General features: G+C 34.2%; 1 protein-coding gene and 1 pseudogene across 3 annotated transcripts; both read left to right on the plus strand.

Annotated features, from left to right (window-relative positions):
* The first annotated feature begins 1,792 nt into the window (after positions 1 to 1,792).
* LOC108347354 (ABC transporter A family member 7) lies at positions 1,793 to 24,343 on the plus strand. 3 transcript variants are annotated; one of them, XM_017586529.2, is made up of 18 exons: positions 1,793 to 2,018; positions 2,103 to 2,496; positions 2,571 to 2,656; positions 3,279 to 3,420; positions 3,994 to 4,113; positions 4,186 to 4,310; positions 5,040 to 5,198; positions 6,839 to 7,001; positions 7,077 to 7,202; positions 7,317 to 7,400; positions 11,437 to 11,792; positions 12,752 to 12,952; positions 13,165 to 13,274; positions 13,368 to 13,452; positions 23,140 to 23,268; positions 23,361 to 23,466; positions 23,607 to 23,695; positions 23,880 to 24,343. In XM_017586529.2, exons 1-18 carry the CDS (start codon positions 1,947 to 1,949, stop codon positions 24,177 to 24,179), a joined length of 2,847 nt encoding a protein of 948 aa, XP_017442018.1. In that variant the 5' UTR covers positions 1,793 to 1,946; the 3' UTR covers positions 24,180 to 24,343. The 3 variants fall into 3 exon arrangements, with proteins under 3 accessions (XP_017442018.1, XP_017442012.1, XP_052725628.1); XM_017586523.2 differs by having other exon boundaries at positions 6,839 to 7,202; XM_052869668.1 differs by lacking the exon at positions 5,040 to 5,198 and having other exon boundaries at positions 6,839 to 7,202.
* An 830-nt stretch (positions 24,344 to 25,173) lies between these two features.
* Positions 25,174 to 26,306, plus strand: LOC108338802 (40S ribosomal protein S3a-like; annotated as a pseudogene).
* Positions 26,307 to 27,651: the final 1,345 nt, after the last annotated feature.

Below are 27,651 nucleotides of genomic sequence, written 5' to 3' on the forward strand. Positions count from 1 at the left end.
TCGGTCAAGACCTTCTGGTTTGACCGATCGGTAAGCCTTTTGGGGTGTACTTGTATGGTTCTCTATAAAGTTTTTAATTTATGGTTATTTTAAATAACTGTAAGTTAAAATTTATTTATTGTAACTGGTTTATTATATTGTAAATATAAGTACTCTTGAATATAGTTGACATTTATATTTCTTGAATATAGTTGACATTTATATTTTTGAGATGTTACAAATGTATAATTACTACTATTAAAATCTAATTTATTATTTTATACTAATCTTATTATAAAATTAATATAATCCGTTAACGTGTATATTTTGTTTTCTTAAATGAAAAAAGGATTTTAAAAACTAAAATGAACTTACAATTGTTGATTAAAAATCAATATTTCAGAATTGTAATAAAACTAAATACATATATATTGGAAATGTTAAGATTATGAGTTGATAAACAATTTATATTGAGATACAATTTTTTATATTATTTTTTTAAATTATAAGTTAGATAAAGATGAAAAGGATAGATTGAAAGAGATGAAAAGTCAAATTTCTTTGTTTGGAAAAACTTAGCATTGATAAACAAATATCTTATGAATGTTATTGCTAAAAAATTGTTCCTGTTCAAGATAACTGTTATAATTTATATATAAAATATATTTAATAACATAATACTATCAAATATTTGCTATTTAGTCAAAGTAATAAATAACAGTTATTGTTGTAATTAATGTTTGCTATTTAATCAAAGTAATAAATAACAGATATTGTAATTAATGTTCACAATAAAATGAGCTATATTTAAAGTATTATATATATACATATATAAAAGATACATATACATATGGATAAACATTAGAAAATAATTAAGTAAAGTTGATTTCATTTTATTTGAAATACAAGACTATTCATGGTTTACTTTTGATATGTTTAATCATTCTTACAAAATTGTCTCTGGCTTATTTTATAATAGAGTGAATTTATATTTTATTGCTGAAAAGTTTTTTGTTTACATCTCTATTATACTAAAGTAATAGATGATGTAATTTTAAAAAACATAAAAAAAATTGTAAGAATGATCAAATATATTAAAAGTACACAAGGAATAGTCTTGTATAATGAAATCAATTTTACGTGTTGATTAATTTATTTTCTAATGTTAAGATAGTTATTATAAAATAAATAAACCTTTTGCTATAATTAATTGATAGTGTCAATTTATTTAATTACATTAATTTTATTTCTATTGTGAAAATTTAATTAACAATAATATATTTCAACCACTTTCAGTTGTTCCCTTAATATCTTGAATAAAAAATCTCATTTAGTTAACATCTTTAGTAAAAAATATTCAAAATTTAAAATCTATACATAAATGAAAACAATTCTTATAAGGTAAGAAAAGTATCTTTCTATAATATGAGATTAAATGAATATTGACGTAATAATTATTAACGTAGTTTTCTTTTATTTAAAAGACAAAAATATTTATAACTATTATAATAATTACTAATTTATTTGATAAAATAATTAAAAAATAATTACATAATAAAATAATTTTAATATTATTATATTTCTTTTTTAACTGTTTTGTATTTTATTTTAATATTATTAAAAATTAATATATAATAAACATAAAAAATAAACAATTCAATATATAAACTATCAAATAATAAAATATTAAATATCCAAAATTAAAAAAAAAATTAAAATACAAATTTGAAACTAATTATTAAAAATAATTATTCTAGATTTTAAAATCAAATATAATTAATTATATGTTAAATAGCGCGTTTAGACACTTGTAAACCACGACGATTGAGAAAATATCAAGCGTTCACTGTATATACGTAACGTCTTTTATCTCCCTCCCACAAAGACAGACACTGTCGTGGAATCAGACAGCAACACCAAGAAACAAGCTTCCATTATTCAGTCTCCACTCTTCACACACCAAACTCATGGCAAATTCTGCTTCTGCTAGCTTCTTCACTCAAGCAAAAGCGCTTCTTCTCAAGAACATTACCTTCCAGGTTCCATTCGCTTTCCTTTTTTTTTTTTATGTTTATTCTACCGCATGAAATTATGTTGATGTTTGAATTTCTCATCTTTCAAAGAAACGGAATGTGAAAACCAACGTTCGGCTGATTCTGTTCCCGGCGGTGCTATGCGTGTTGCTTTTCGTGCTCCAACTCTTATTCGACACGCAATTGGATAAAAGCAAATTCAAATGCGGCTGCGTGTGTGCCGACAACAGAACCCAAATCTCTCAGTGCCCTAACTCAGAGAAGCGGTGCGGGGTCCAGTATTCCGATTTTTTTCAAGCCGCCATGTGCCCCATTCCCAACCCCGTCGAATGGCCACCGCTCTTGCAACTTCCTGCTCCACCGAACCGGGCCGTGCGAACCGGTTTTCTTCCCTTTTTCGATTTGCCCGATGCATCGTGCAGGAGAACCGACTCGTGTCCTCTTTCTTTGCTCTTCACCGGAGAGAATCACTCCTTTGCGCTGAGTATGGTGTAATAGATCCGTTCACATTGTGTTTCTCGCTCTGTTTCTGATTTTCTTTCGTGATGTTTTTTACAGGCGTATCTGAGAAGATGTTTCGGAGTACCCTGAGTATAAGTGATTTTGGTAGTAATTTCCTTGCTGGTTTGGCCGTGAATGTACTGGTGAGTTTGTTGTATGTTTTTGTCTCTTCAGTTTAGTTTAATAATTCCTATGCGTAGAAAAATACAAAGATTTTTACACTGTCGATGAATCAGAAAACATGCTAGAAGTGACGTTTAAGATAATTGTTGAAAAATCAACAAAGTTTCCACGTGTGGCGGTTTTTATTGATCGATTATATTACCGAATGATGGTAGGGTGATACACATCATAAGGATAAATGATCATGAAAGAATAAATTTTTGTACTTAAAAAAAAGAAATAAAAAATAAAAAAGAATAATGTGAAATGAACGTAAAAAATTTATATATGTCAAAGTATGATTTCTGATATCACAATTGGTGAATTGTGAACTGTCTACACATTAATTTATTTATTTTAAATTTTAGAGATTTACAAACATCATGGTTAGTGTGGAAGGTTTTACTCAGAATACCAATAAGAGCTTTTTACATGGTTAAGTGATTAGAAATTTACAAACAAATTTGTTTTGTGATTGAATGGCAGAGTAAACTGTTAGTGTATGTATTGCGTACTGTTTATTCTTAATTTTAGTTTTCCTGCTTTTGCAAGTGTTTTTTTTTTGGTGTGATATTTGTTGTTGTCAAAATGATGTTGATATAGGGATCTGAATCTAAACCAGAAAGGAACAATTTTATTGAACCTGCTTTCTCTTCGAATCTTCCCATTTATTATTTACAAACAAACTGCACTGGAACAGAGAACTCTGGATTCTCCTTTCCCTCGCCGACAGGAGAAAACAATGGTATGGAAATTGTTTTGTCGATGTACCTTGTGTTAACAGGAAATTAAATCATTAGGATTGCTGTTCATGCCTCATGGCTATTTTTGTAATGTCTATTTGCAATCCATTGTGCCACTCTTGGTGGTTCCCAAGGACTGTGTAGATGTAGGTATCATATTTTCATATGGTTTTGCTAGTTGGTGTATGCTTGACGATGAATGGTTGCAAATGACATATTGTTAGAGAGAATATTTCAAAACTTTTGCACCTCTTTTTTTGGAGGGGTGAGGGGTAGGGTTTTGATTGTTATTTTATTCATGTAGCTATTTGCTTGAACCTAAAATTTCTTCCATGTTTTTGGAAAACTTGGGGAACCATCAAATGGGTGTAATATAAATGTGTAAGGTTCAGTATAAAACAATAAATGCAACCTTCATGATGCATTTGAAACAGTTGCACAATAGTAATAATGGTCAGTTTTGCCAAAATAAATGCACCCATATATACACAATCTTTTTCTCTCCAGACTTGACTAGGGCCTGCATCTGACATGTAGAGTATATTTACTAATTAATTTGTTTTCCCTGAATGTAGAGATTAAATGTGCTCTGGCTAAAAATTTATGGCGTAATAGTTCTACTGATATCAACAGTGAGCTGTACAAAGGTTATCAAAGAGGTAACTCAGAGGGACAAATCAATGAGATAGTTTCAGGTACTTAACTATCATTGTGTTTCAATTCATGCAATTTGTGGAAGACAATAATTATTTTTATTGTTTTGGCAGCTTTTGATTTTCTAAATTCAAATGGTAATAGATATAATGTCGGTATATGGTACAACTCAACCTACCATCAAGACACAGAATATACTGCCAATGCATTGTTGCGGGTTCCTCGCTCTGTAAATCTGGTATATATAATTTCTTTTAATTGTTTCATCCTCTTTGCAGTTACCCTAACCATTGATTCAATATAATGAAAAAGAAAGCTCAATATGAGCTTATAAAATAAAAAAAAACGTCCTACTTGTTAGCTTGTAATGATCTTAAATTTTTTTTATAATAAAATGTTCTTAGAATTCGAACTTAAAATTTAACTCAACGTTGCAAAATCAGTTTTAGAAGGTCAAGTTTTCTCATAATACATTATAAAGCATTACTTAGGTCACGTCTCTAGTCAGTGTTGAACCTCTGCCTGCTAGGAGGCAGTTTTATTGTGGCTTCAACATTTCTCGTCAACTCCTTTATAGGTAGTCCTTTTCAAGACAGTATCACCTACCGATACTGCAACTATGTTTGCTTTTGAACAATAGTATTAGTTATAAAATAAAAAACACATTGTTCCATAATTCATTATTGATAGAATACATTTGGAAAGGAACTACATACTTCCTATAGAAGAAAAACTTGCTTAACGGTTACAATTTTTTTAAAAGGCATGATTTGAATAGAGGAAGGGGAACTATGTTCATGATGCACTGGCTGTATTTGTATTGAAAATTTCAAAACTAATTTTGTCAGTAAATATTATTGATCTAACATAATGATGGTAATTTCCTGAAATACACATTTTTTCATTTCTTATTTTAGTATATTTGGTCTCTGACAGGTTATAGGAATCTGACAATATATGCATGCAGATTTCCAATTCCTACCTGCAGTTTCTGCTTGGACCCGGAACCAAAATAATTTTTGAGTTTGTAAAGGAAATGCCAAAACCTGAGACCATTTTTAGGCTTGACATATCTTCTATCGTGGGCCCTCTGTTCTTTACATGGGTCATCTTGCAACTTTTTCCTGTAAGTGAAGATATATCTATACACACGGGCTATGAATTGAGTTGTCTATAACAACTAAGAGAAGTTAACATCAATATGAGTATGATACCACATTTATTGCATAAATAGTTTCTGTTGGTTAACTTTGACTTTTGAAATATGATATACAATTTAGGTGCGGAAAGAGAACCAAATTGAGGGAGGAAGATGAAAGGAACAAAGACCAAGAATCGTGCATTACACTTCTGTTATTATCACTCAATCTCATTTTATATTTAGTCTGTCTAAAATACAATAATACTACCTTATTTGTAGGCTGGTACCCAATAGCGTTACAATCTAACTAGTTGACTAACTAACTAACATCTTATTTATATTTACATATCAATACCTCTCCCGAAAAGAAGACCTTGCCCTCAAGGGTCTTGCATTTCAAACAGAGGGGATGACTGTTGAAAATTGAATAGAAGAACCCATGTCGCCTCCTCATTAGGTACACTGTGCCACTGAACCAAAATTATTGTGATATGACCTCCTATGCATGTTTTGTTGAGATCTTTTCTGGAAATATAGTACTAGGTGTGGTTGGCAATCAATGGGGAGGATGCTTGTAATATTAAATGTTGAGTGGGTTAGAGACTTTTTAGGATGCTGTAACTAGTAGGTAGTTGTACCTATGTTTTTTGAAATTCTATAGGTACTAGGAGCAAGTTTATGAAAGCTTCTTGCTGGAAGCTTGGAAAACACCCACTTGCCCATATGAAATTCCCTATTGGACCTTGAAAAACATGATGTAATTGATGTTTATGAACTCTCACACTGCTTTCCTTGCTATTAATATTATGTAGTGAATCTACCACCAAATTCATTGGGATATTGGGAATATGCATTGGTGGTTTTTTCCTATACATGAGCTCATGAAGGCTGCTGGTAAGAGGAAGATAATTTCTCCTCTCTCTTATTTTCGCAAGCAAAGTGACACAAAGTGATGTCATTTTCAACTAAACTAGAAAAACCAGCTGAACTTGCCAACTTAGTTTACCTTCTAAGCAAGTTCGAAGTTAATCTTTTTAATTAAAACCACAATCAAAATTATGTTATCCACAAAATGCATATAATTATGGATAATCTTATGTATGACTCCAATAATTACGTCCAATAATTACGTCCAAAACTAAATTAAACTAGATTCAAGGCTAATGCTTGATGTGAACTTTATCCTTACAGGAAAATCCCTAAGTTTTGCTTACCAGTGTTCTTACACCAATGGTTACCCCCATTGTATATGTCTTGTATGGTTTGAATATAAGTAATGCAATCACCTTAGAGCCTTTTTGCGGTATTTCTCCTAGTAATTAATCATACGCCTTTCCCACATCAATATAAACCATATGTAATTCCTTTTCTTTGCTTTAATACCTTTACATCAACCCTGGTAAAAGATACATGCTTTATGTTGAAAATTTCTTATCTGTAGTCCTAGATCTTTTCATCTAGAATACATTTAAATGTTCAATTTAATAAGCTCTTTATGTTTGTGTAGGTTATTTTGACATCACTAGTATATGAGAAGCAACAAAATTTCTTATCTGTAGTCCTAGATCTATTAATCTATAATACATTCAAATGTTCAATTTAATAAGCTCTTTATGTTTGTGTAGGTTATTTTGACATCACTAGTATATGAGAAGCAACAAAAATTAAGAATCATGATGAAAATGCATGGTCTTGGTGATAGGCCATATTGGATGATTTCATATGGTTATTTTCTTGTCACATCAGTAATTTACATGTTGTGCTTTGTGATATTTGGCTCACTCTTGGGTAAGAATATAACTATTGAATTTATTTCTCTTCGGATTTACCCATTTTCTTTAATGCTTTTGACTTTATTCTCAGGATTAAAAATCTTCACAGCCAATGACTACAGCATCCAATTTGTATTTTATTTTATCTATATAAACTTGCAAATTGCGCTAGCATTTTTGGTGGCTACCATGTTTTCAAATGTCAAGACTGCAACAGGTTTCATGATAACTACTTTTATCAGTTTATGTCATTCATTAAAATGGGTGCATTACTAATTTCTTTTCCTAGATCTAATTAGTAATGACCAACTTGTGTTCTTGATAATTGCAGTAACTGCATATATAGGTGTCTTTGGAACCGGGTTATTAGGTGGCTTTCTTTTCAAATTCTTTGTTCAAAATATATCATTTCCAAGTAAGTTATTGGTCCGTGATCATATCCATTTTGGGTTATTCTATTGGCTTTCATACATAATTTTATGTGATTGTTGGCAATTTTTTTTATTAGAAATGAGGATTCTAAGTTATTTGTCATCCGAACTATGTTGGCACCACAGACAACATCATCCATATGCAACACCCCTAACCCTATAGAAGTGTAAATCAAATCCATCATTGAAAAACTCAAGACAAATAAAGTTGGGGACACTATCCCACCAATTATAACCTTGGGATCTAGTGTCAAACTTTGCAAGTTTACGGTACATTGATCACCCTCTCTAATAAGCGAAAAATAAATACACATAATATTACTATTTACAAAACAATTCAATCATCCATTACATATGTTACCAATTAGAGATTTGGTTAAATAATAACATAAAAGTGGATGCAAATATAAGCCCATTTTGTAGGGTAGGTATTAGAGTTTATCCCAGTAAGGTTTGTTGGGTCCATTGTACACTCATTATTGGGTTACTACTAGACCATCCACAAATGTCTATTCTCATGCTCAAGATATCCGGTCCTTGGCATGAGATGCTGCGTTGGAGATTTCACATGGACTAAAATTGTGACTAAATTATAATATATAAGTGGGTACAAACCTAATCTCTTTAGTCAATTTTGTATGGTTGAGTTAAGCTTAAATTCTACTTTTTGAAAATAAAGATATGAAAGAATAATAGAAGTATTGGACTTGAGTTTGAATAACAAGTAGAGAGTCACTCTCAATCCAAAGTTTAGTTCATCCTCTAAAAGTTTGAATTCCAAAGCTAAAATCACAGCTATCACCTCTACATATAGAACATTATGAACACCACAGTATAAAGAGAAACATTTCACATTGAAAGCATGATGATTTCTAATAGTATCCCCTACCGTAGATGCACTAGAAGAACCTTTAGTTGCCCAAGTATTACATTTAAACCAATGAGAATGAGGAGGAAGGAAAAGAAAATAGGAACACAGGATGCAACTTTCCTAGGATATATGTTTGCCCCAAAACTTTTATGAATAATGAGCTCTTACACATTAGATTTCCTACACCAATATACCAATTTCCAGTCTGATTGACCTCAACATAAATCTTGTGTTTAATTCTGATATAGGATAGCGTAAGATCATCAAAACAGATCTCGTTCCTAGTTGTCCATATAACTTTCATAACACCAAACAAAGAAGCCCATATAATGTTAGCAAATCACACTTTTTGTGTATAAAACTGATTTACTTCAAGTGTATTATCTCATGTCAACTGAACATTGCAATTTATAGGACAAACATTTGGCTTTTCATCTCCAAGCCATAATGTCTCCAATTATTACAAAACACAACACTTTAATGACCATTAATACCAAGACATAACACACTAACCTCCTGGCTTTTGCTCTCCTATAACATTAGAACATTACTGCTCATAATAATTGTCAAATAACTCCTAAATTTAAGTTTATCTTAACAAAACTCCCCCATAATTTTTTGCCAAGCTTCACTAGGGTGGAAACTGAGTTACATTTTGTCATTTTGAACTTCTTTAAAATCTCCTCGACATACCTTTCCTAGGACACGATGCCGTCCTTCCCATGACCGACCTCCAAATCGAGAAAATATTTCATGAGACCCAAACTGGTCATCTCAAATTCCTTTTTTATCACTTCTTTGATATCTTCAACTTTAAGTCATAAAGCGCCTTCTTCAATCTCAACACTTTCTTATCTTCTCTTCTTCACATGTAGTTGAGTGATTGTTCAATATATACCTCTTGTTCTAGAACTATTTTGAGAAAGGTCAACCTCACATCCATCTGTAGAATCGTCCATTTGTGTTGGACTGTTAAGGAGATCAATAGCCAAATTGTTTCCATCCTTGTCACTGGGGTGAATGCCTTGTCATAGTCAATTCCTCTGTCAATTCCCTTCTTCTGCTTGTAATCCTTCACTAGAGCCGAGCTTTATATCACCCAACTTCAACATTGATTTTTCTTTTATACACCCATTTTATGCCAATGGGCCGAGCTCCTTTCAGCAAACTTGTAAGCTCCCATGTATTGTTGTCTTCAATTGCTCCGATCTCTTCATCCATTGCCTTTTGCCACTTCTCGTCCTGCACGGGTTCTTCAAAACTCAAGTCTTCAGCACCTGCCATAAGACATTGATAGGACCTTAAGGGTCTATGAAAGGAGGAAGGGAATTAAAAACAAGACATGAAGGTTAGGAAGAGGGAAAGTTAGTTAGGCAGTTGGGGCAGGTGTGTTTGGGTTTAAATGTTAGCTATATAAGGGGGGAGAGTGTCTCGAGGAAGACACGTTTTGTTGTTAATTGTTAGACAGGAATATTACAGCCTGTGTGAAGGAAGAATTGCTTCCTTGGATGCTATCAAACAATCTCTTTGTATCTCAAATATCAATACAGTTTACTTTTGTGAGTTGTGTGCATGTTGTGTGCTAATCCAAGGGTATCTTGGGTTTTTTGCTGCCAAGAAACCTATCAGACATGCAACATGCTCTTCGTCAGTGGAGTTGTATATGTCTTGTAAACTTTGTGTTCTATCATCTTCCTCATAAGTCTCATGATTTGTCCCAGCAATGGATTTTGGGCTTCCACCACTAGTTTCTAAGCTCCCTCTTCTAGTTTCCGAGCTTCTAGTAGAAATCTCCTCCAAGTTGTTCCACTTCCATTTGCCCTCCTCGTCAATTTGAGTATCTTGGCTTACAAGGACCTTTGTTATTATTGGGTTAAACAGCTTGTAAGCTTTTGCTTTTTCATCATACCTAATAAAAACATACTTCTTACTCCTATCTTCAAGTTTGGTCCTGTGTTGAGCTGGAATGTGATCATAAGCCATGCTGTCAAACACTTTAAGGTGAGTCACACACGGTTTCTTTCTACTCCAGGCTTGGTGTCTTCTCGTCTAACTTAGCATGTGGGCACCTATTTTGTGCATTGATGGCACACTGTATTGCTTCTGCCCAGAACTCAAATCTACTCAAAACGGAGGCAAATAGGTAGCCACAGTCCCTCAGAAACAAACTCACGGATTCCTGACAACTCTATTAATGGCGGAGTTGATGAGTGTGTGTCATCAAAATTAGGTGTGTGGGTTACATGTGCCCGTACCGGTGGCAGTGCATGGTGGCTCCTTTATCAAGATTGTTGTCAATGTTATGATCATCTTTATGTGACTACAATGGCATATGGTTGTTTCTTTGTTTGTAAGCAGAAGCTCTACTACCAACTCAAACTACATAGGAAAACTAGAAAATTATTTTACTAATAACAATCATACAAATTACATTTTGTAGATTCTCCAACAATCAATCTTTCTAAAATTAAGAAACAAAATATGGTAAAATAAATAGGAAGATACTAAATTATTTTATGTTAAAACGAAGATCTTGAAGATACTTTTATCCTAATAAAATGTTATTTACAACATTTCCTTAGAGTTTGGGTTTTAATCTAACTCAATCCTCAAGCTGGCTATTGAAACATGGGTTGTCCCTTAATATTTTTGCTATATCACTAGTAAATTTTGGATCTCCAACACACTCAACGACTAGGCTTTTTTGGGGTGGTTTGGTGATGGATTGATAACAATTGGTTTGATAGACTCAACTCAACAACAATCATATGAATATCCTTTGATATCATTTTAGAATTGGGATTTGAGGCCAATTTGTCAAAATTTATCTATGAAATGAGGGATGACCTCCACTTATGTATATGTTTTGGTCATATTGCTGGTCAATATGAAATCTCCAATATTTCTTAACAGAATAGTGATCTAACATTTAAAGCTGCATAAGATGAATTGGGGGAAAATCTTTGGTTTCAATACCAAATTCAAACAATGTTTTGGTTATCTAGGAGTGGTAAATAATGAATTGAACGGCTACTTGTTATTATAACTTTTAATTAAGATTTCATATTAGTCATGTTTATGAATTGAATATCTACTTGTTGTAAGTTTCTAATATTCTAGCCTAACAATTTTCTATGCTGTTTCTTCAGGAGGGTGGATAATTCTTATGGAGTTGTATCCTGGGTTTGCTTTATACCGTGGGTTATATGAGTTAGCACAATTTTCCATTCAAGGGAATACAAGGGGGACTGATGGTATGAAGTGGCATAATCTGAGTGAAAGCACTAATGGCATGAAAGCGGTCTTAATTATTATGTTTGCTGAGTGGATTGTGATGCTTTTTGCTGCCTTCTACATTGATCAAGTTTTGACGTTAGGAAGTAGAAAAGGTCCTCTTTTCTTATTGAAAGGATTTCAGAAAAAGTCTCCTTTCCAAAAGCTTGATACCCAAATGCAGGTGTCAAAAGAATTATCTCAAATGGAGAAACCTGATGTCATCCAAGAGGTGAATATTATTTCCTATTAAACAAATTTATAATGTACTTATATTATGAGTTCATCTGGATTATTAAAATGAGTAAACTAAGGTCTATCAAGAGCTGTCTTTCATATATAAGTATTTTAGAAATTGATGTAATTGTGCCACCTCAGCAACAAGTAGTATCATGTTGCACAAACTTGAAAATACTTGAACACTTAAGAGAAGAAAATTGATTCAATTCAATTGATAGTAAACCATTACAAGTGAGTATATATAGAGCTCTATTTCCCTAGAATAATGATTCAATATCTTAATTGCCATAATTAGAACTACAATGTTGATAACATCTCATCCCTCAATAAGATCTTAACTCCAGAAAATATTTCAAAAACTTGTTAACGTTGGTAGAACGTTAATTAGTTGCAGATTCCATAGAGAACCTAACTTTTGTCTCAATTGCAAAGCTTTTCTTTTTCAAAAAAAATTACTGGTGTTGAATTAGAGGATTAAGATGTTGAGGGAGAAAAAGGAGAGAATAGAGACTGAATATGGTAAAATAAATCATAACTTATGACCCACCATGCATGTTTCAATGTGATTGATGTTATATAAAAGGAAAAATATCTAGTTCTATTTACACTAATGGAAGACTTGTAATCGTAATTAAATTAAATGTGGAAACAAATGTTGAGACTAATAATAAGGCATGTGAGTTTGCCTTCATTAGCTTGTATTTGTCTAACCCACATAGTTCTGGTGTTTTTTTTTCTTTTGGGCGTGTGTGGGGGGTGTTGGTGAATAGATTGCACAAGGTCCTATATTTAAACCATGATAGTACTATTATGCACACAAAATAAAGATTGTATTTTCACTTAAAGAACTCATGTATCATGTATGTTTTACAAGTTTGGTTGTACTGATGTACTCAATATGTTGAGACTGAGTTGCATACATGAGGTGTTAATTGCTTTCTTCTTTTTCAGAAGGAGAAAGTGGAGGAGCTGCTACTTGAACCAACTATTAATCATGCAATTTTATGTGACGATCTAAGAAAAGTCTATCCAGGGAGGGATGGAAATCCAGATAAATTTGCAGTAAGAGGGTTGTTCCTTTCTGTGCCTCCTGGGGAATGCTTTGGTATGCTTGGTCCCAATGGAGCTGGGAAGACCTCTTTTATCAATATGGTCAGTTGTAATTGTCCAACCGATATGTACATTAGAATTTTCTTGCATTCCCAAAACTTCCTTAAGAATATAAAAGTTTAAAACTACCTTAGGATATGTACACAAGAAAACAAAACAAGTTTAAAACTACCTTACGAATAGACCTATAACGGGCTAAATTCATTATTTTTCTCTTGAAGTCATAAATGTAATGAGCTTTGCTGTGTTTACAGATGATTGGTCTCACAAAACCCACCTCTGGTACGGCATTTGTTCAAGGCTTGGACATAAGAACTCAAATGGGTGGAATATATACTACCATGGGTGTATGTCCACAACATGAGTAAGTTGGAAATTCCTCTATTTTTTCCCTCTAAAATCAAACTTCTAACAAGTAAAAAAGGTTTTTTGACTTATTTTTTTCTCTATACTGTAGCTTGCTGTGGGACAACTTGACAGGTAGAGAGCACCTACTTTTTTATGGAAGACTGAAAAATCTTAGAGGCTCAGTCCTAACACAAGTAAGTTAATTTGAGAGAAATCATGTTGTTATTAGTAAGATTATTATTATTATTATTTACGACATGTCAGTTATTAGAGAGCACCAACTTTTTTATGGCAGACTTAAAAGTCTTAGTTTCTCAGTTTTAACGCGAGTAAGTTAATTTGAGAGAAACTAAGCTGTTATAACAATAAGATTATTATTATTATTATTATCATTATTATTATTATTTAGGAATGAAAGGGTACTTAGTTGCACTACACTTATTTATAATTCCCAAAATGTTAATTATAAGGAGCGAGCTCCTCTAAAGTGCAGCATGTAATTTAGGAGGTATAGTGCACAGATCTTAACCGTATATATCAATGAATGATTCAGATCATGACACCTCATTTAAATTTTCACGTCGCATAGCAGCTCCTCTAAAATGCAGCTTGCACTCTAGGTTGTAAAATGCACAAATCTTAACTATATGTTATAATTAGAGGAAATATCTTCCTAATTAAAGAAGATATCTATAGAATCTTCCTAATTAGGGAAAATAGATGTGTAATCTTCTAAATTATTTTGTTTCCCTATTTTCCTATTTTAGAAGATTAGATCGTTACAACTAGAGCAAAGGAGAATGTAAATGAGATGATTGAGAATAATAAAATCATTCTTAATTTCAACTTGGTGTAAGAGCTCCCGATCTTGGGGGCTCCGTTTCCATTGCAGCAGTAGCCACCGCCGCCGCTGTCCGACTACCGCGGCTGCCGTCGTAGCTGACTGGGGTTGTTGATAGGGCAGAAAGGTGCCCAACTCTAGCGAACCCAACATCGGAAGTCGCTCCGGGAAAGAAGCCTCCACGCGCTGCCACTATTGCTGGCACGTGTAGCCCATGCGCCTAGTTCCGACGAGACCCACTCGCTGCCGCCGCCACAGACAGGGTCGTCGGAGTCTCCTGGGTCCATTCCAAGGGTCGGTGACGTCCTGTTTGGCCCATATTTGAGTAGATATGAGTTTTAAGTTCTTCTCCTTTGCTCTCCTTTTCTCGGTGTGAACCTCACGTCGTCATCTCGGAAAAGGTCACCAGAGGCACTTGATTGCGTTCTATGTTATGTCTTAAGTAAAAATTATTGCTTTGGGTCCTAATGACCTACCAAATATAGGGTACTTGTTGGTTGGATGGTCGAAATTTCTTACAATAGAGCTAGTTTATTCGAAGGATTCTCAAGGGTTGTTCAAGACTTGATCACATAGATGGAGGAAGACTAGGACCAAACGACACTCATTTTCCAATTTGGGACAATGAAGATTCACTAATTATGACTTGGATGTGGCAATCCATGATTCCTAAGATAAGTAAAAGTTATATGTTTCATTCTTCTACCCTAATAATGAGTCTACCTAGTCGAGTCTTTGGATGTGTTGTTTTTGTTGACTCTCATCATTCTAACCATGGTAAATTAGATCCTAGAGATCTTAAATGTGTCTTTATTGGGTATACTTCTAATAAAAAGGGGAACAAATGTTATCATCCTCAGAGTCGTCACGTCTTTATCTCTATGGATGTCACCTTTCATGAAACAATCCTTTTATGTCAGTCCACCACTTCGGGGGAGAAAGCACTTGAAGTGGATGAACTCTCCTTCTTGTCATAATCATGTTTGTCTTTGCAGGATGCCCAAGATCTGAGCAATGAAGCTACCATAGTCCACAATGAGGAAGAAGAGGAAGAAGACAAATATTTTGGCAAAAAATATGAAAGAAGAAAACAACCCACTTCGACTCTTGAGCAAGAAAAATTGTCTAATCTGGAGGTGAGGATCCCTGAAGATATCAGTGAGGAGGAGGTAAGTATTATCGAGGATTTACCCATTGCAATGAGAAAGGAAAGAAGGTCATGTGCTAAATATCCTATTTCTCAATATGTTTACACTAACAATCTCTCTGATAAGCACAAAAGCTTTATTGCTACCATTGATGCCACCAGAATTCCTACCTCAATCCAAGAGGCCATGAAACTTGAACATTGGAATCAAGCCATGAAAGCAGAGATGAATGCATTAGAAAGAAATTCCACTTGGGAGATTGTTGATAAGCCAAGAAACAAGAAGGTAGTAGGGTGTAGATGGATAAGAAAGATACAAGGTATGCCTCCTGAAGAAAGCATTGTATGGTCTTAAACAATCCCCTAGAGCATGGTTTGGAAGATTTACAAAAGCAATGGTTTCCTTGGGATACAGACAAAGGCATGGAGATCATACTCTATTCATAAAGCACTCTTCTACAGGTTAACTCACTCTATTGCTTGTCTATGTGAATGATATGATTATTGCAGGAGATGATGAAACAGAAAAATTGGCGTTAAAAGATAAATTGGCTACTCAATTTGAAATGAAAGATAAATATGAAAAACTCAAATATTTTCTTGGAATAGAGGTTGCTTACTCCAAGAACGGAATTGTCATCTCCCAAAAGAAATATGTACTGGATCTCCTCAAAGAAACAGGAAAGCTGGGATGTAGAACCTCAACAGTTCCTATAGAACAAAATCACAGAATTGGAAGTGAGGAAAGTGCTCCTGTAGAGAAGGCCCAATATCAGAGATTGGTAGGAAATTTGATCTATCTATCACACACAAGACTAGACATTGCTTATGCAGTTAGTGTAGTGAGCCAATTTATGCATGATCCAAGAGAGGACACATGCAAGCAGTTGACAAAATTCTCCAATACTTGAAGTCAAGTCCAGGAAAGGGGCTATTATTCAAAAGGGAAGACACATTGACTATGAAAATGTATATTGATGCTGACTATGCATGTTCTATTACTGACAAAAAATCTACTTCTAGGTATTGTGTGCTTCTTGGAGATAGTCTGGTAACATGGAGAAGCAAAAAGCAAGATAGAGTATCTCGTTCTAGTGTAGAAGATGAATTTTGTGCTCTTGCTCAAGGAATGTGTGAAGGACTCTGGATGAAAATAATTTTGAATGATCTTAAAGTCAAGGTGCATAACCCTGTGCAATTACACTGCACAATAATTCTGCCATGAGCATAGCCCATAATCCAGTACAACATGACAGGACCAAACACATTGAGATTGACAGACATTTCATCAAAGATAATCTAGATAGAGGCTTTATGATTACAACTCATGTTCCTACAAAATTTGAAATAGCAGATATTTTTACAAAAGGGCTCCTTCTGGGTAGATTTCAAGATCTTGTAGGCAAGTTGAGAATAATTGATATTCATTTACCAACTTGAGGGATAGTGTTGTAATTAGAGGAAATATCTTCTTAATTAAAGAAGATATCTATAGAATCTTCCTAATTAGGGAAAATAGATGTGTAATCTTCTACATTATTTTGTTTCCCTATTGATTGTTACAAATAAAGCAAAGGAGAATGTAATTGAGATGATTGAGAATAATAAAATCATTCTTATTTTCAACTCTATATATACTAATGAATGGTTCATATCATAAAATCTAAGTTAGCCACATTCCATATATTTAAATTATCAAGCCTCTACATGAAAATGTTTCTTTACTTTTTTTTTTGTTAAATATGTTTTTGATCCCTTAACTTTTAATGAAAATTTGAGTTAGTTCTTTTTCAAAACTTTGGACCAATTTAGTTTTTCATATTTAAAAATATGTAAATTTAGTCCTTTTCACTAAATTTTGTTAAATTTATTTGATGTTTAATATTGAAGTAAAAATGTGTCTAAGGATGTAAATAACTCAAATATTATCATGAAACATATTTGAAATATCAAATAAATTTAACAAAATTTGATTTAAATGACTAAATCCTCACATATAAATTTATAAAGTTTGGAGACTAAATTGGGTTAAAGTTTTGAAGAAAGACTAATTCCAATTTTTACTACAAGTTAAGGGACTCAAAAACATATTTAACCCTTTATGTGTGTATGTGTGCGCACTTCTAATTAGTTTTATAAATGGACTGTTTTAGCATAGTCAGAGGCCAGTCCTTGTGCCTATTTGCTTTTAAAAAATTTAAAACGTGGTAGTTTATCTTGTGCAGTATACAAGATAAATGTTTTTCATCTAACTAAAGTTTATAATAAACAAATGTTTTTAATATATGAGGTATATAATAATTAAAATTTATAAGAGCCTTATTAATTGCACAAGGTTTATTGTTACGTACCTGAGTTTGGGCCGTAACCAGTAGGCTCACTCACACACTCGCACAAATAAGAAACACTGGAAATTTACTAAATATACCGCTGTTATTGAATAAAAAATACTGCACCAAAGATAACAACCAATAACTGGGAGCAGGATCTCCGTCAGTTACCTAAGAGCATAACCTCTCTTACAAATCTCACACATAAAAACCTATCTTTAATCCTAGACTCTAACTTTATTTATACTAATCACTCTCTCCCGAAAGGGTAAAGAATCATAGTAATTATGCCTATTTATTAAGATTATCGGGTAAGAATATCTTCACCCTTATTTACTATATTTAATTTATATTTAATAATATCCTGAGATATGCCCTTAAATTCTAATAAATTTCCCGCCCAGTTAGGATGCTCCTCGCTGCTCCCCACCGTTTGGCCCTCTTTCCCTCTTCCTTCTACCGCTCGGTTAAGTCTCTTTCCCCCCTTCTATCATCTGGACCGCTCGTTCCCTGTCGTTAATTGTTCGGCCCATATCCTTTACCGTTCGGTCCTCTTTCTCTCTTCCTTCTACCGTTCGGTCTTCGTGCTCCACCCTCTCCACCGTTCGGCCCATATCCTCTACCGTTCGGTTTCCCACCGTTTGGCCCATATCCTCTACCGTTCGGTTTCCCTCTTTTTCTCTCCTATATCTCTTTCTTTCGTATACTCACCAGCCCCTAACATTTATGGTCAAACAACACTTTATAACTTTGTTGTAATAATGAAGCTAAACGTAAATTTTGATTAATATCCTGAACATATAAGACAATAGAAATTAAATTAAGGCCTGGATGACTTTTAAATTATTTCTCCACTTTTCATAGCAATATCTACTCCGTTCCCAGTTCTTTAGAAATTATAGATTCATTGAACACTTTCTACAACTTTCAATTATGAGTTATGTGGTCTGTACAATCATTATTTATCAGCCAACCTTTTGTGGATTTATTGGTTGTAAAGCATGACGTTGCAAAGAGTTTTTCCTCTTCTGATATTTCCTTGACAACCTTAACAAATTTCTTGTTGATGTTGATACTTTGATATCTTTTCCTTGTGTTCCAATTGACCACACTTGTGGTATTTCACCTTTGGCCTATCTTAGTGTTGTAATTAGAGGAAATATCTATAGAATCTTCTCAATTAGAGAAAATATCTGTAGAATCTTTCTAATTAAAGAAAACATGTGTATGATCTTCTAGATTATTTTGTTTCCTTATTTCCCTTTTTAGAAGATTAGATTGCTACAAATAGAGGTAAGGAGAATGTAATTACTATGAATGAAAATAGTAAAATCATTCTCTTTTTCAAGTGTTAGAATGTAGGCTTAAATGCTTACTTTGTCCTCATGTTAAGAGGTGAATTTCTGTTTAGTATCCGGTTTTAAAAATGAAGACATTGGGTCCCTATGTTATGAAAAGTTTATGAATAAAGTCCACAAAGAAAGAACAATCATCAAAGAAAAAGCTGAACAAGAGAGAGAAAAAGCTGGACAACAGAAGAGAAAAGAGAAAAAGTACGACCACATCAGCATGGACTTAACATCGTTGCTGTCAACTTAATGGACAAGTCCTTATTCATACATTTTTCATAACATAGGACCCAATGTCTTCATTTTTAAAACCGGGTACTAAACAAAAATTCACCTCTTAACATGAGGACGAAGTAAGCATTTAGGCCTAGAATGTAATCATCAGTTTCAGATTTGTAGGAAATTAACCATTACATAATCTAGGAAATTAGGATGATTGATTTAATAATTTTTGTTATAATTGATTCTATATTATGGTATAAACACGTGCTGTGTGATTTACTGTGGAAAATAAGACTGATTTATTATTCTCAATCATTAAAAAATACATTCTGATACTTTCTATTTGTAATAATCTAATTCTCCTAAAAAGGAAAATAGGGAAACTAGGAAAGTAAAATAAAATAAAGATTATATATCTATTTCCTTTAATTAGGAAGATTCTAAAGATATTATCTCAAATTACAACACTCCCCCTCAAGCTGGATCATACAAGATTGTATGAACCAAGCTTGGAATAGTCAAACTCAATTGTAGAGAACGTCAATAAACCAAATTGGACAACAATGGACGAGGGCGAACTAGTACCATGAAACTTCAACTTGGACAACAATGGACGAGGGCGAACTAGCACATGAAACTTCAACTTGGACAGCAATGGACGAGGGCGAACTAGCACCATGAAACTTCAACTTGGACAGTAATGGATGAGGGAGATTTCCATCAAAAATGGATGATGACTTGCAGCAGCAAACAACAACAAACTACAAGAACAGATGAAGGGCCTCCAGTGGCGAACAACAACAAACTGCAGGGACTGGATTGCCATCAATAGTGGCGAACAACAACAAAACTTCGAGAACATGATTTCCATGAGTAACATATGGGAGGCCTTCAAAGGCTAACAGCCACAAACAAAACTTCAAGAACATGATTTCCATGAGTAACATATGGGAGGCCTTCAAAAGGCTAATAGCCACAAACAAAACTTCAAGAACATGATTTCCATGAGTAACATATGGGAGGCCTTCAAAGGCTAACAGCCACAAACCTGTAGGGACTTAACTATCCTAAACAACAACAAACCTTCAGGGACTTAACTGCCCTAAACAACAACAGACCTGCAAGGATTACACTCCCTGCAACGGCATTAAAAGGCTAACAGCCACAAACCTGTAGGGACTTTAACCACCCTGAACAAACCTTAAGGGACTTAACTGCCCTAACAATAACGAACCTTTAGGGACTTAACTGCCCTGAACAACAACAAACTTGCAGGAACTGAACTGCCCTGCAGCGGCTAACAACAACAAACCTGTAGGGACTTAACCACCCTACAGCGGCTAAAACTTTTCTTCCCCTCACGACTGAACGGCATATGCACGTCAATGACAGAACGTGAAGGTGGAAGAACTGGTGAGAACTGATCCGTACTTAGGGACAAATCTGAAACCCCTAACATCGAACGGACCAAATCAGCAGGCGGTCTCACAGAACAACTCTCAGTGAGCTATTACAACAAGGCATTAGAACAACTCTCAGTGAGCTGTTACAACAAGGCATTGGCAGAAACCAAAAACACCAAAGATCGGGACTTATGATGGGATCAAAAGGCCAAAGACAGGTTGGAGGTCCAAAGTTTTCTGCTGGACTACTCCTAAATGGTGATACTTAACACTGTATCACAAGAAGTACGGACTAAACTCTAGCCCAAGAAGGAAGTTCTCTGCAGGGGCTAGAAAATATTTCCCCTCACGGCAAACAGCCGGCAGCGACAAACTGTAGAGGTTAAAACAACTGATTGTCGCGATGGCGACTGACTGCGCCGGCGTCGACTGTGATTGCAGCGGAACGAAGCACTGTTGCTCGAGAAACAGAAATGAATGGAGAGGTAGAGAACCCTTCGTAATGGAGAGGAAAGAACTGACGCAATGGCGTCGAAAGAGGTCTCCCTGTTGAGAGAGCGGGTCATGAAGTATATCCAGCGATTCAGTACAGTGGCGAGATGATGGCATTAAAGTGACATATCAGAAGGAGTAGATTACGGAGATGGAGGTCCGCCGACACGACTGGCAGCGGCGCGGTGTGATTCCGACATCAGGAGGGTGGCGCGTGACGAACACGCACCCGAGACCAGTCAAAGAAAGGCGGCGCGTGAGAAGGCTTTTGGGAGGTTGATTACCAGGGTTGAGTTGCGTTCCTTGAGGCAAACCTAACCCTTATCTTCGCCGGAGAAAATGACGACGGCGGCGGCGACGACTATCGAACTGATTTGGCGCTCGTGGTTGGTCGTCGCTTGAAGAAACGATCCAGATCTGCATGTCACCGGTCGAAACTGCGACGGTGGCCGACGGCGGAGAGTGGCGGTGCACAGCGGGATACAGTGAGCGAGGATTCTGATTGGAAGTCAGTGAAGATGCCAACTATGGGCATTACTTAAACTACAGGTGCAACTACTGGTCTAAGGAATCCCATTCTGAGACAAATTCTAGAAGTATAGCTTATAGCTAGGTCAGATTCAACTCTCTGGAAGTATAGCTTATAGCTAGGTCAGATTGAACTCTTGAAGTATAGCTTATAGCTAGGTCAGATTCAACTCTCTGGAAGTATAGCTTATAGCTAGGTCAGATTGAACTCTGGAAGTATAGCTTAGCTAGGCCAGATTCTGGAAGCACAGTTTTGTGTAGCTGTTATCAGAAGGACAGACGTGTTGGTAATGCTGGAGAAAAAGCTAGAATTCTAAGTTAGAAATTGACTAGGGCAATTGGAGCCCATTAAAAACATATGTTAAAGAAGAGACTTTTAGGGGGCCGCCAGTGGCCATGGCAGCCAGCCGCCGACAAATAGCAAAGACAGTGGAAGCGGATCAGACAAGCTCTGATACCATGTGGAAAATAAGACTGATTTATTATTCTCAATCATTAAAAAATACATTCTGATACTTTCTATTTGTAGTAATCTAATTCTCCTAAAAAGGAAAATAGGGAAACTAGGAAAGTAAAATAAAGGGAAATAAGGAAACTAGGAAAGTAAAATAAAATAAAGATTATATATTTATTTCCTCTAATTAGGAAAATTCTAAAGATATTATCTAAAATTACAACTATAGAATTGTATATGCTCTGAACGCATTGTGTGTCCAGACTAAACATGATATATTTATACCATAATACACAATCAACACTTGTTATGTGGGTGAATATTTCTCTTGCTATAGGTAGAAGGCAAAAAGACACATGGATAGTTATTTTGGTTGTATATGCTACTACCTTTTTACTTCTTGACTTGGAAAGCTTTCTCTACATCTCATAAGCCTCCTTTGTTCTTGTGCATGTGGTGCATTCAACAACTATTCTAGAGTAATGCTTGAATTTTTCCAACATTTCTATTGTCGGAGTATTTATTTTTTGTTTATGATTCCTTCATTATTTGCATCTCAAATTCTTGGATCTAGTTCAACATTTGTAATCCTTTCATCTTTTCATTTCTATGGTACTCTTGCTTCAAAAACTCTCAATTCTAATTGGATATTTTGAGCAACATTTTTTGATCAACATAGTGGATGATACTGCAGCAGACAAGGTTGCTCTTGCTTTTGACCTTTTTTTTTCCTTCCTCTCTTTCTGAATTTTGATTTGAGCAATCGTAGCCTGAAATAATGAAAGTGCAATTGATGAACCTTTAGGTTTTCTTTTAGAATATTAGATTTGTGTTTAGGTTTAGGAATTATGGATAGACTCACTCAATCTTGCAAATCCCTCTCAGGATAGCTCTTGATACCAATTTGTTTTGTTTTTATGGTTAGAAAATATATTTATATGGGTAAAAGATGTATTATGTAGAGGAGCTTAAACCGTCTTTTATTCCTAGACTCTAGGAATATAGAACAAAAATATAACCGTCTTAATTTACTAAATTTAAACAATAACCTAATAGCCGTCTCTTTGTCTAAACAAAAGACTTGAGTAAATTTAGCTAAAAATTTATTTCTGCAGGCAGTAGAGGACTCTTTGAAGGATTTAAACCTTTTTCACGGAGGGGTTGCCGATAAACAAGTTGGAAAGTACAGTGGAGGGATGAAGAGGAGGCTTAGTGTTGCAATTTCATTGATTGGGGATCCCAAAGTATGTTTTAGATTTGAATTCATTCTGATAATTTTTCTTTGAAGAAGATTCAAGTCATGTTCCTTAATTCTGTATGTGCAAAATTTGTTAAGATTGTTTACATGGATGAACCAAGTTCCGGATTAGACCCTGCCTCAAGAAAAAGATTATGGAGTGTTGTCAAGCATGCAAAACAGAACCGTGCAATCATTCTCACCAGTACTCTCTCTCTCTTATGGATTTTGATTTTATATCACATTACTCTGCTTGGTGTATATAGAATGATCAATTTGTTTTTGTCTCACAATAACATGATCCCTCTTCTTATATATTGACAAATATTGGCTTGATGTTCTCAGCACATTCCATGGAAGAGGCAGAGGCCTTATGTGATCGATTGGGCATTTTTGTAAATGGCAGTTTGCAGTGTGTAGGAAATGCAAAAGAGGTAACATTGCTGCTCAAATGATTAGCTGTATCAATTTTATTTTTCAAATAAATCTGTTAAATCCATGCAAAAGGAAACCCATAGACTGCACAAGGCATTTTACTATTTGTAGTTGCATAGTAGAAAAGGCAGATTTATGTAGACTTTGATTTTTTTTATAACACGTTCTGTTGGTTTCTGATAGCTTAAAGCAAGATATGGAGGAACTTACGTGTTGACAGTGACAACATCTTCAGAGCATGAAAAAGATGTGGAGAACATGGTGCAGAAACTCACCCCAAATGCCAATAAGATATATCATCTCTCGGGTACTCAGAAGTTTGAGCTGCCAAAAGAGGATGTTAGAATATCAGATGTGTTCCAAGCTGTTGATGTTGCAAAGAGAAAGTTCACTGTTTCTGCATGGGGTTTAGTTGACACCACGTTGGAAGATGTATTCATCAAGGTAGCACGTGAGGCTCAAGCTTTTGATACCTTGTCATAATTATCATACAAAATTAACTGCTCAGAACCAAATAAATCAACAAATTGCTACTCTATATTTAGTTAAGTTTTATAGCATCAAGCCTCGAAATTGTATAGCTGCCTATGAACAATATTTTCTTTCTTTCTTTCTAAATTGATCAATAAAATGAAAAATTGCTTATAGGATCAGGCTTAGGAAAAAAAAGTTAAATTTCGACCAACAAATGTTAATTTCAATGAATCATTTAAAAAAAAAACTTAATTTTTATTAGATATATTATATCTTTTATCTTTTAGTTAGTTTGTTATTATTTCTTATTTGTATTTTGGGCTTAGCCCATATTTCTTCTATTATAAATAGAGAATCCTATGTGTGTATTTAACACAAGGGAGATTAATTCCATATATAATTTTCACTATATTCAACGTGGTATCAGAGTCAGGTTAGAGTCTATCCTAGCGAGTTCTAAGTGGGCATTCTATTCTTCTATTCCACCCGCTATCAGGTTGTTATCGGACCACCCAATTTTTACTATCATGCACGAGATGTCTATACCTCATCGTGAAGGGGGGTGTTGGAAGTCCCACATCGACTAGAGATAAGGTCAATTCATAGTTTATAAGTGGGTGCAGACCTTATCCTATAAGTCGGTTTTGTGGGGTTGAGTTAGGCTTAAAAACTCACTTTCTAATCTCTCTTGTGTTAAATACACACATAGGGTTCTCTATTTATAATAGAAGAAATATGGGCTAAGCCCAAAATACAAATAAGACATAATAACAAACTAATTAAAAGATAAAAGATATAATATATCTAACACTCCCCTCAAGCTGTGCATACAAATCGTATGTACAAAAGCTTGTTACTAATATAATTCATAAAGACTTAGTGAAAATATTTACTTCTACACTCGAGTGACACCAAATTGCTAATGATTTGCAAGACGACATAGAAGACGAAATACCAACCCAAAAGACTCCTCTTGAGCAACAAATCTGGGAGGTTGCTCCATGTAAATCTCTTCTTTTGTTGCTCTTGTTGTCATTCGCAGCTGCTGTCACTAGTGAGACATGGCCGTTGGAAAGAACAAGCGCATCTCCAAAGGGAAGAAGGGTGGCAAGAAGAAGGATTGGTATGACATTAAGGCTCCCTCTGTTTTCCAAGTAAAAAATGTTGGCAAAACCCTCGTACTCAGGGTACCAAGATTGCCTCGGAAGGACTCAAACATAAAGTCTTTGAGGTCTCATTGGTTGATCTTCAAGGAGATGAGGATCATGCATTCAGGAAGATAAGGCTGAGAGCTGAAGATATTCAAGGGAAGAATGTCCTGACAAATTTCTGGGGAATGGATTTCACCACAATCAAACTGAGGTCTTTGGTTCGAAAATGGCAAACACTTATTGAAGCCCATGTGGATGTGAAGACAACTGATAGTTACACATTGAGGATGTTTTGTATTGGATTCACCAAGAGAAGAGTTAACCAGGTGAAGAGAACCTGTTATGCCCAATCAAGCCAAATTAGACATATACGTAGGAAGATGAGAGAGATCATGACCAACCAAGCAATATCCTGTGATTTGAAGGAGTTGGTCCGAAAGTTTATTCCTGAGATTATTGGAAAAGAAATTGAGAAGGCAACGTCTAGCATTTATCCTCTGCAGAACGTGTTTGTCCGAAAAGTCAAGATTCTTAAAGCTCCGAAGTTTGATCTTGGGAAACTGATGGAGGTTCATGGTGATTACTCAGAAGATGTTGGCACAAAGGTAGAAAGACATGCTGATGAAATAATTGTAGAGGAACCCACCGAAATTATTGGAGCTTAATTTAGTGATACTGCATTCAGCTTGTTGTAGTTTTCTATTTCCTGATGTTATCGTTGAAAATTAAGTTTAAAACTTCAGTTTAGTGTTTGTGTAAGCCAGTTTTGTGGGGTTGAGTTAGGCTTAAAAACTCACTTTCTAATATGGTATCAGATCCATGGTTAGAGCCTATCCTAGCAAGTTCTAAGTGGACATTTTATTCTTCTATTCCATCGGCTATCGGGCCGTTATCGGACCACCCAATTTCTACTATCACGCACAAGATGTCTATACCTCGGCGTGAAGGGGGTGTGTTGGAAGTCCCACATCGACTAGAGATAAGGTCAATTCATAGTTTATAAGTGGGTGCAAACCTCACCTTATAAGCCAGTTTTGTGGAGTTGAGTTAGGCTTAAAAACTCATTTTCTAATAATTTTAATTATTTAATCTTATAATTTCAAATAGTTACGTTGTAAAAAGTTTTAATTTAGCTTAACATATATATAATTGTTTTGATTAGTAAATATGTTATGAAATGGAATGAATCCGTAGTTATTAGATGATATATATTAGGGAAGTAATACATTATTGTATATGTATAGTATATTTATTTAGTGAAGCTAATATAATTATTTTCTTATAAATTTTAACTAGTCTAATAAACTATTTTATTAAATTTTAATATTAATATTAAGAACTTTGTAAATTTTTTAAGAACATACTAAATAATATAAAAATATAATTCTAAAAACCCGAATATAAAATATAATCATATTTACCGAAGTTGGTAAGATAATAATTTCCTTTTAATGCGAAGTAATTCGAAGTTCACTTAATAATTTATATAAGAATTAATTTAAATGTTTTTCCTTTTATCAGAATTTAATCAGAACCAACTATTAGAAAGTCAGAAAACTACTTTCCAACCATTAATGGGCTGAACGTGAGCATTCCATAGCAAGAATAAGGAAAGAAAGGTGCACGGAAAAGGAAAAGTAAAACAAGAAGACGACAAAGAAACGGACAAAAACAACAAAGGAACTTTAAATATAAATTTTAAAGATTTTGAAGAGAAGTTGTTCCAATTTCAGCGCCTATCGGTCATTTAAATATAAATTTTGTTTTCTAAGCGTAAAAACTAACAAATTTATAGTAATATTAAAAACTTGGTTTGAGTTATGTAATTTTATCATTACTAAAAAAATATCGCCTCTACACTATTTTTGATATATTTTTTTTAAGTTTATTAAAATGTTTTTATTTGTAGATGTATAATAAAAGAAAAAGTCATTAAATAATAAAATAACTTGTAAAAGTTATTACTTTTTTACTAACAAAAATATTAAAATGAATGTATAGAAAACTATTTTATTCTCACATTTCTTATTCGAATATCTTTATTATATACTTATTAGATTTTTTAATGATTTTTATTTTGAAAGATAATTATATTTTCTTAAGAGATTCTATTTCTTAAATTACTTCAAGTTTGTCACGTTAATTTTAGACAATAATGCAAAATAAATATTATACCATAAGTATTTTATAGTTTTTAATTGTTTTGTTTTACTTCTTGTATTGTATGATTACCTCAACCAAGTAAGTCGGACGATCTGAAAGAAAAGGAAGCAACTAAGCAGTGAACGTGGCAAATCAATAGACAAGATCGAACAGTTAGGAACAAAGAT

This window comes from Vigna angularis, chromosome 1, assembly GCF_016808095.1.
Source record: "Vigna angularis cultivar LongXiaoDou No.4 chromosome 1, ASM1680809v1, whole genome shotgun sequence".
Taxonomy (NCBI): domain Eukaryota; kingdom Viridiplantae; phylum Streptophyta; class Magnoliopsida; order Fabales; family Fabaceae; genus Vigna; species Vigna angularis.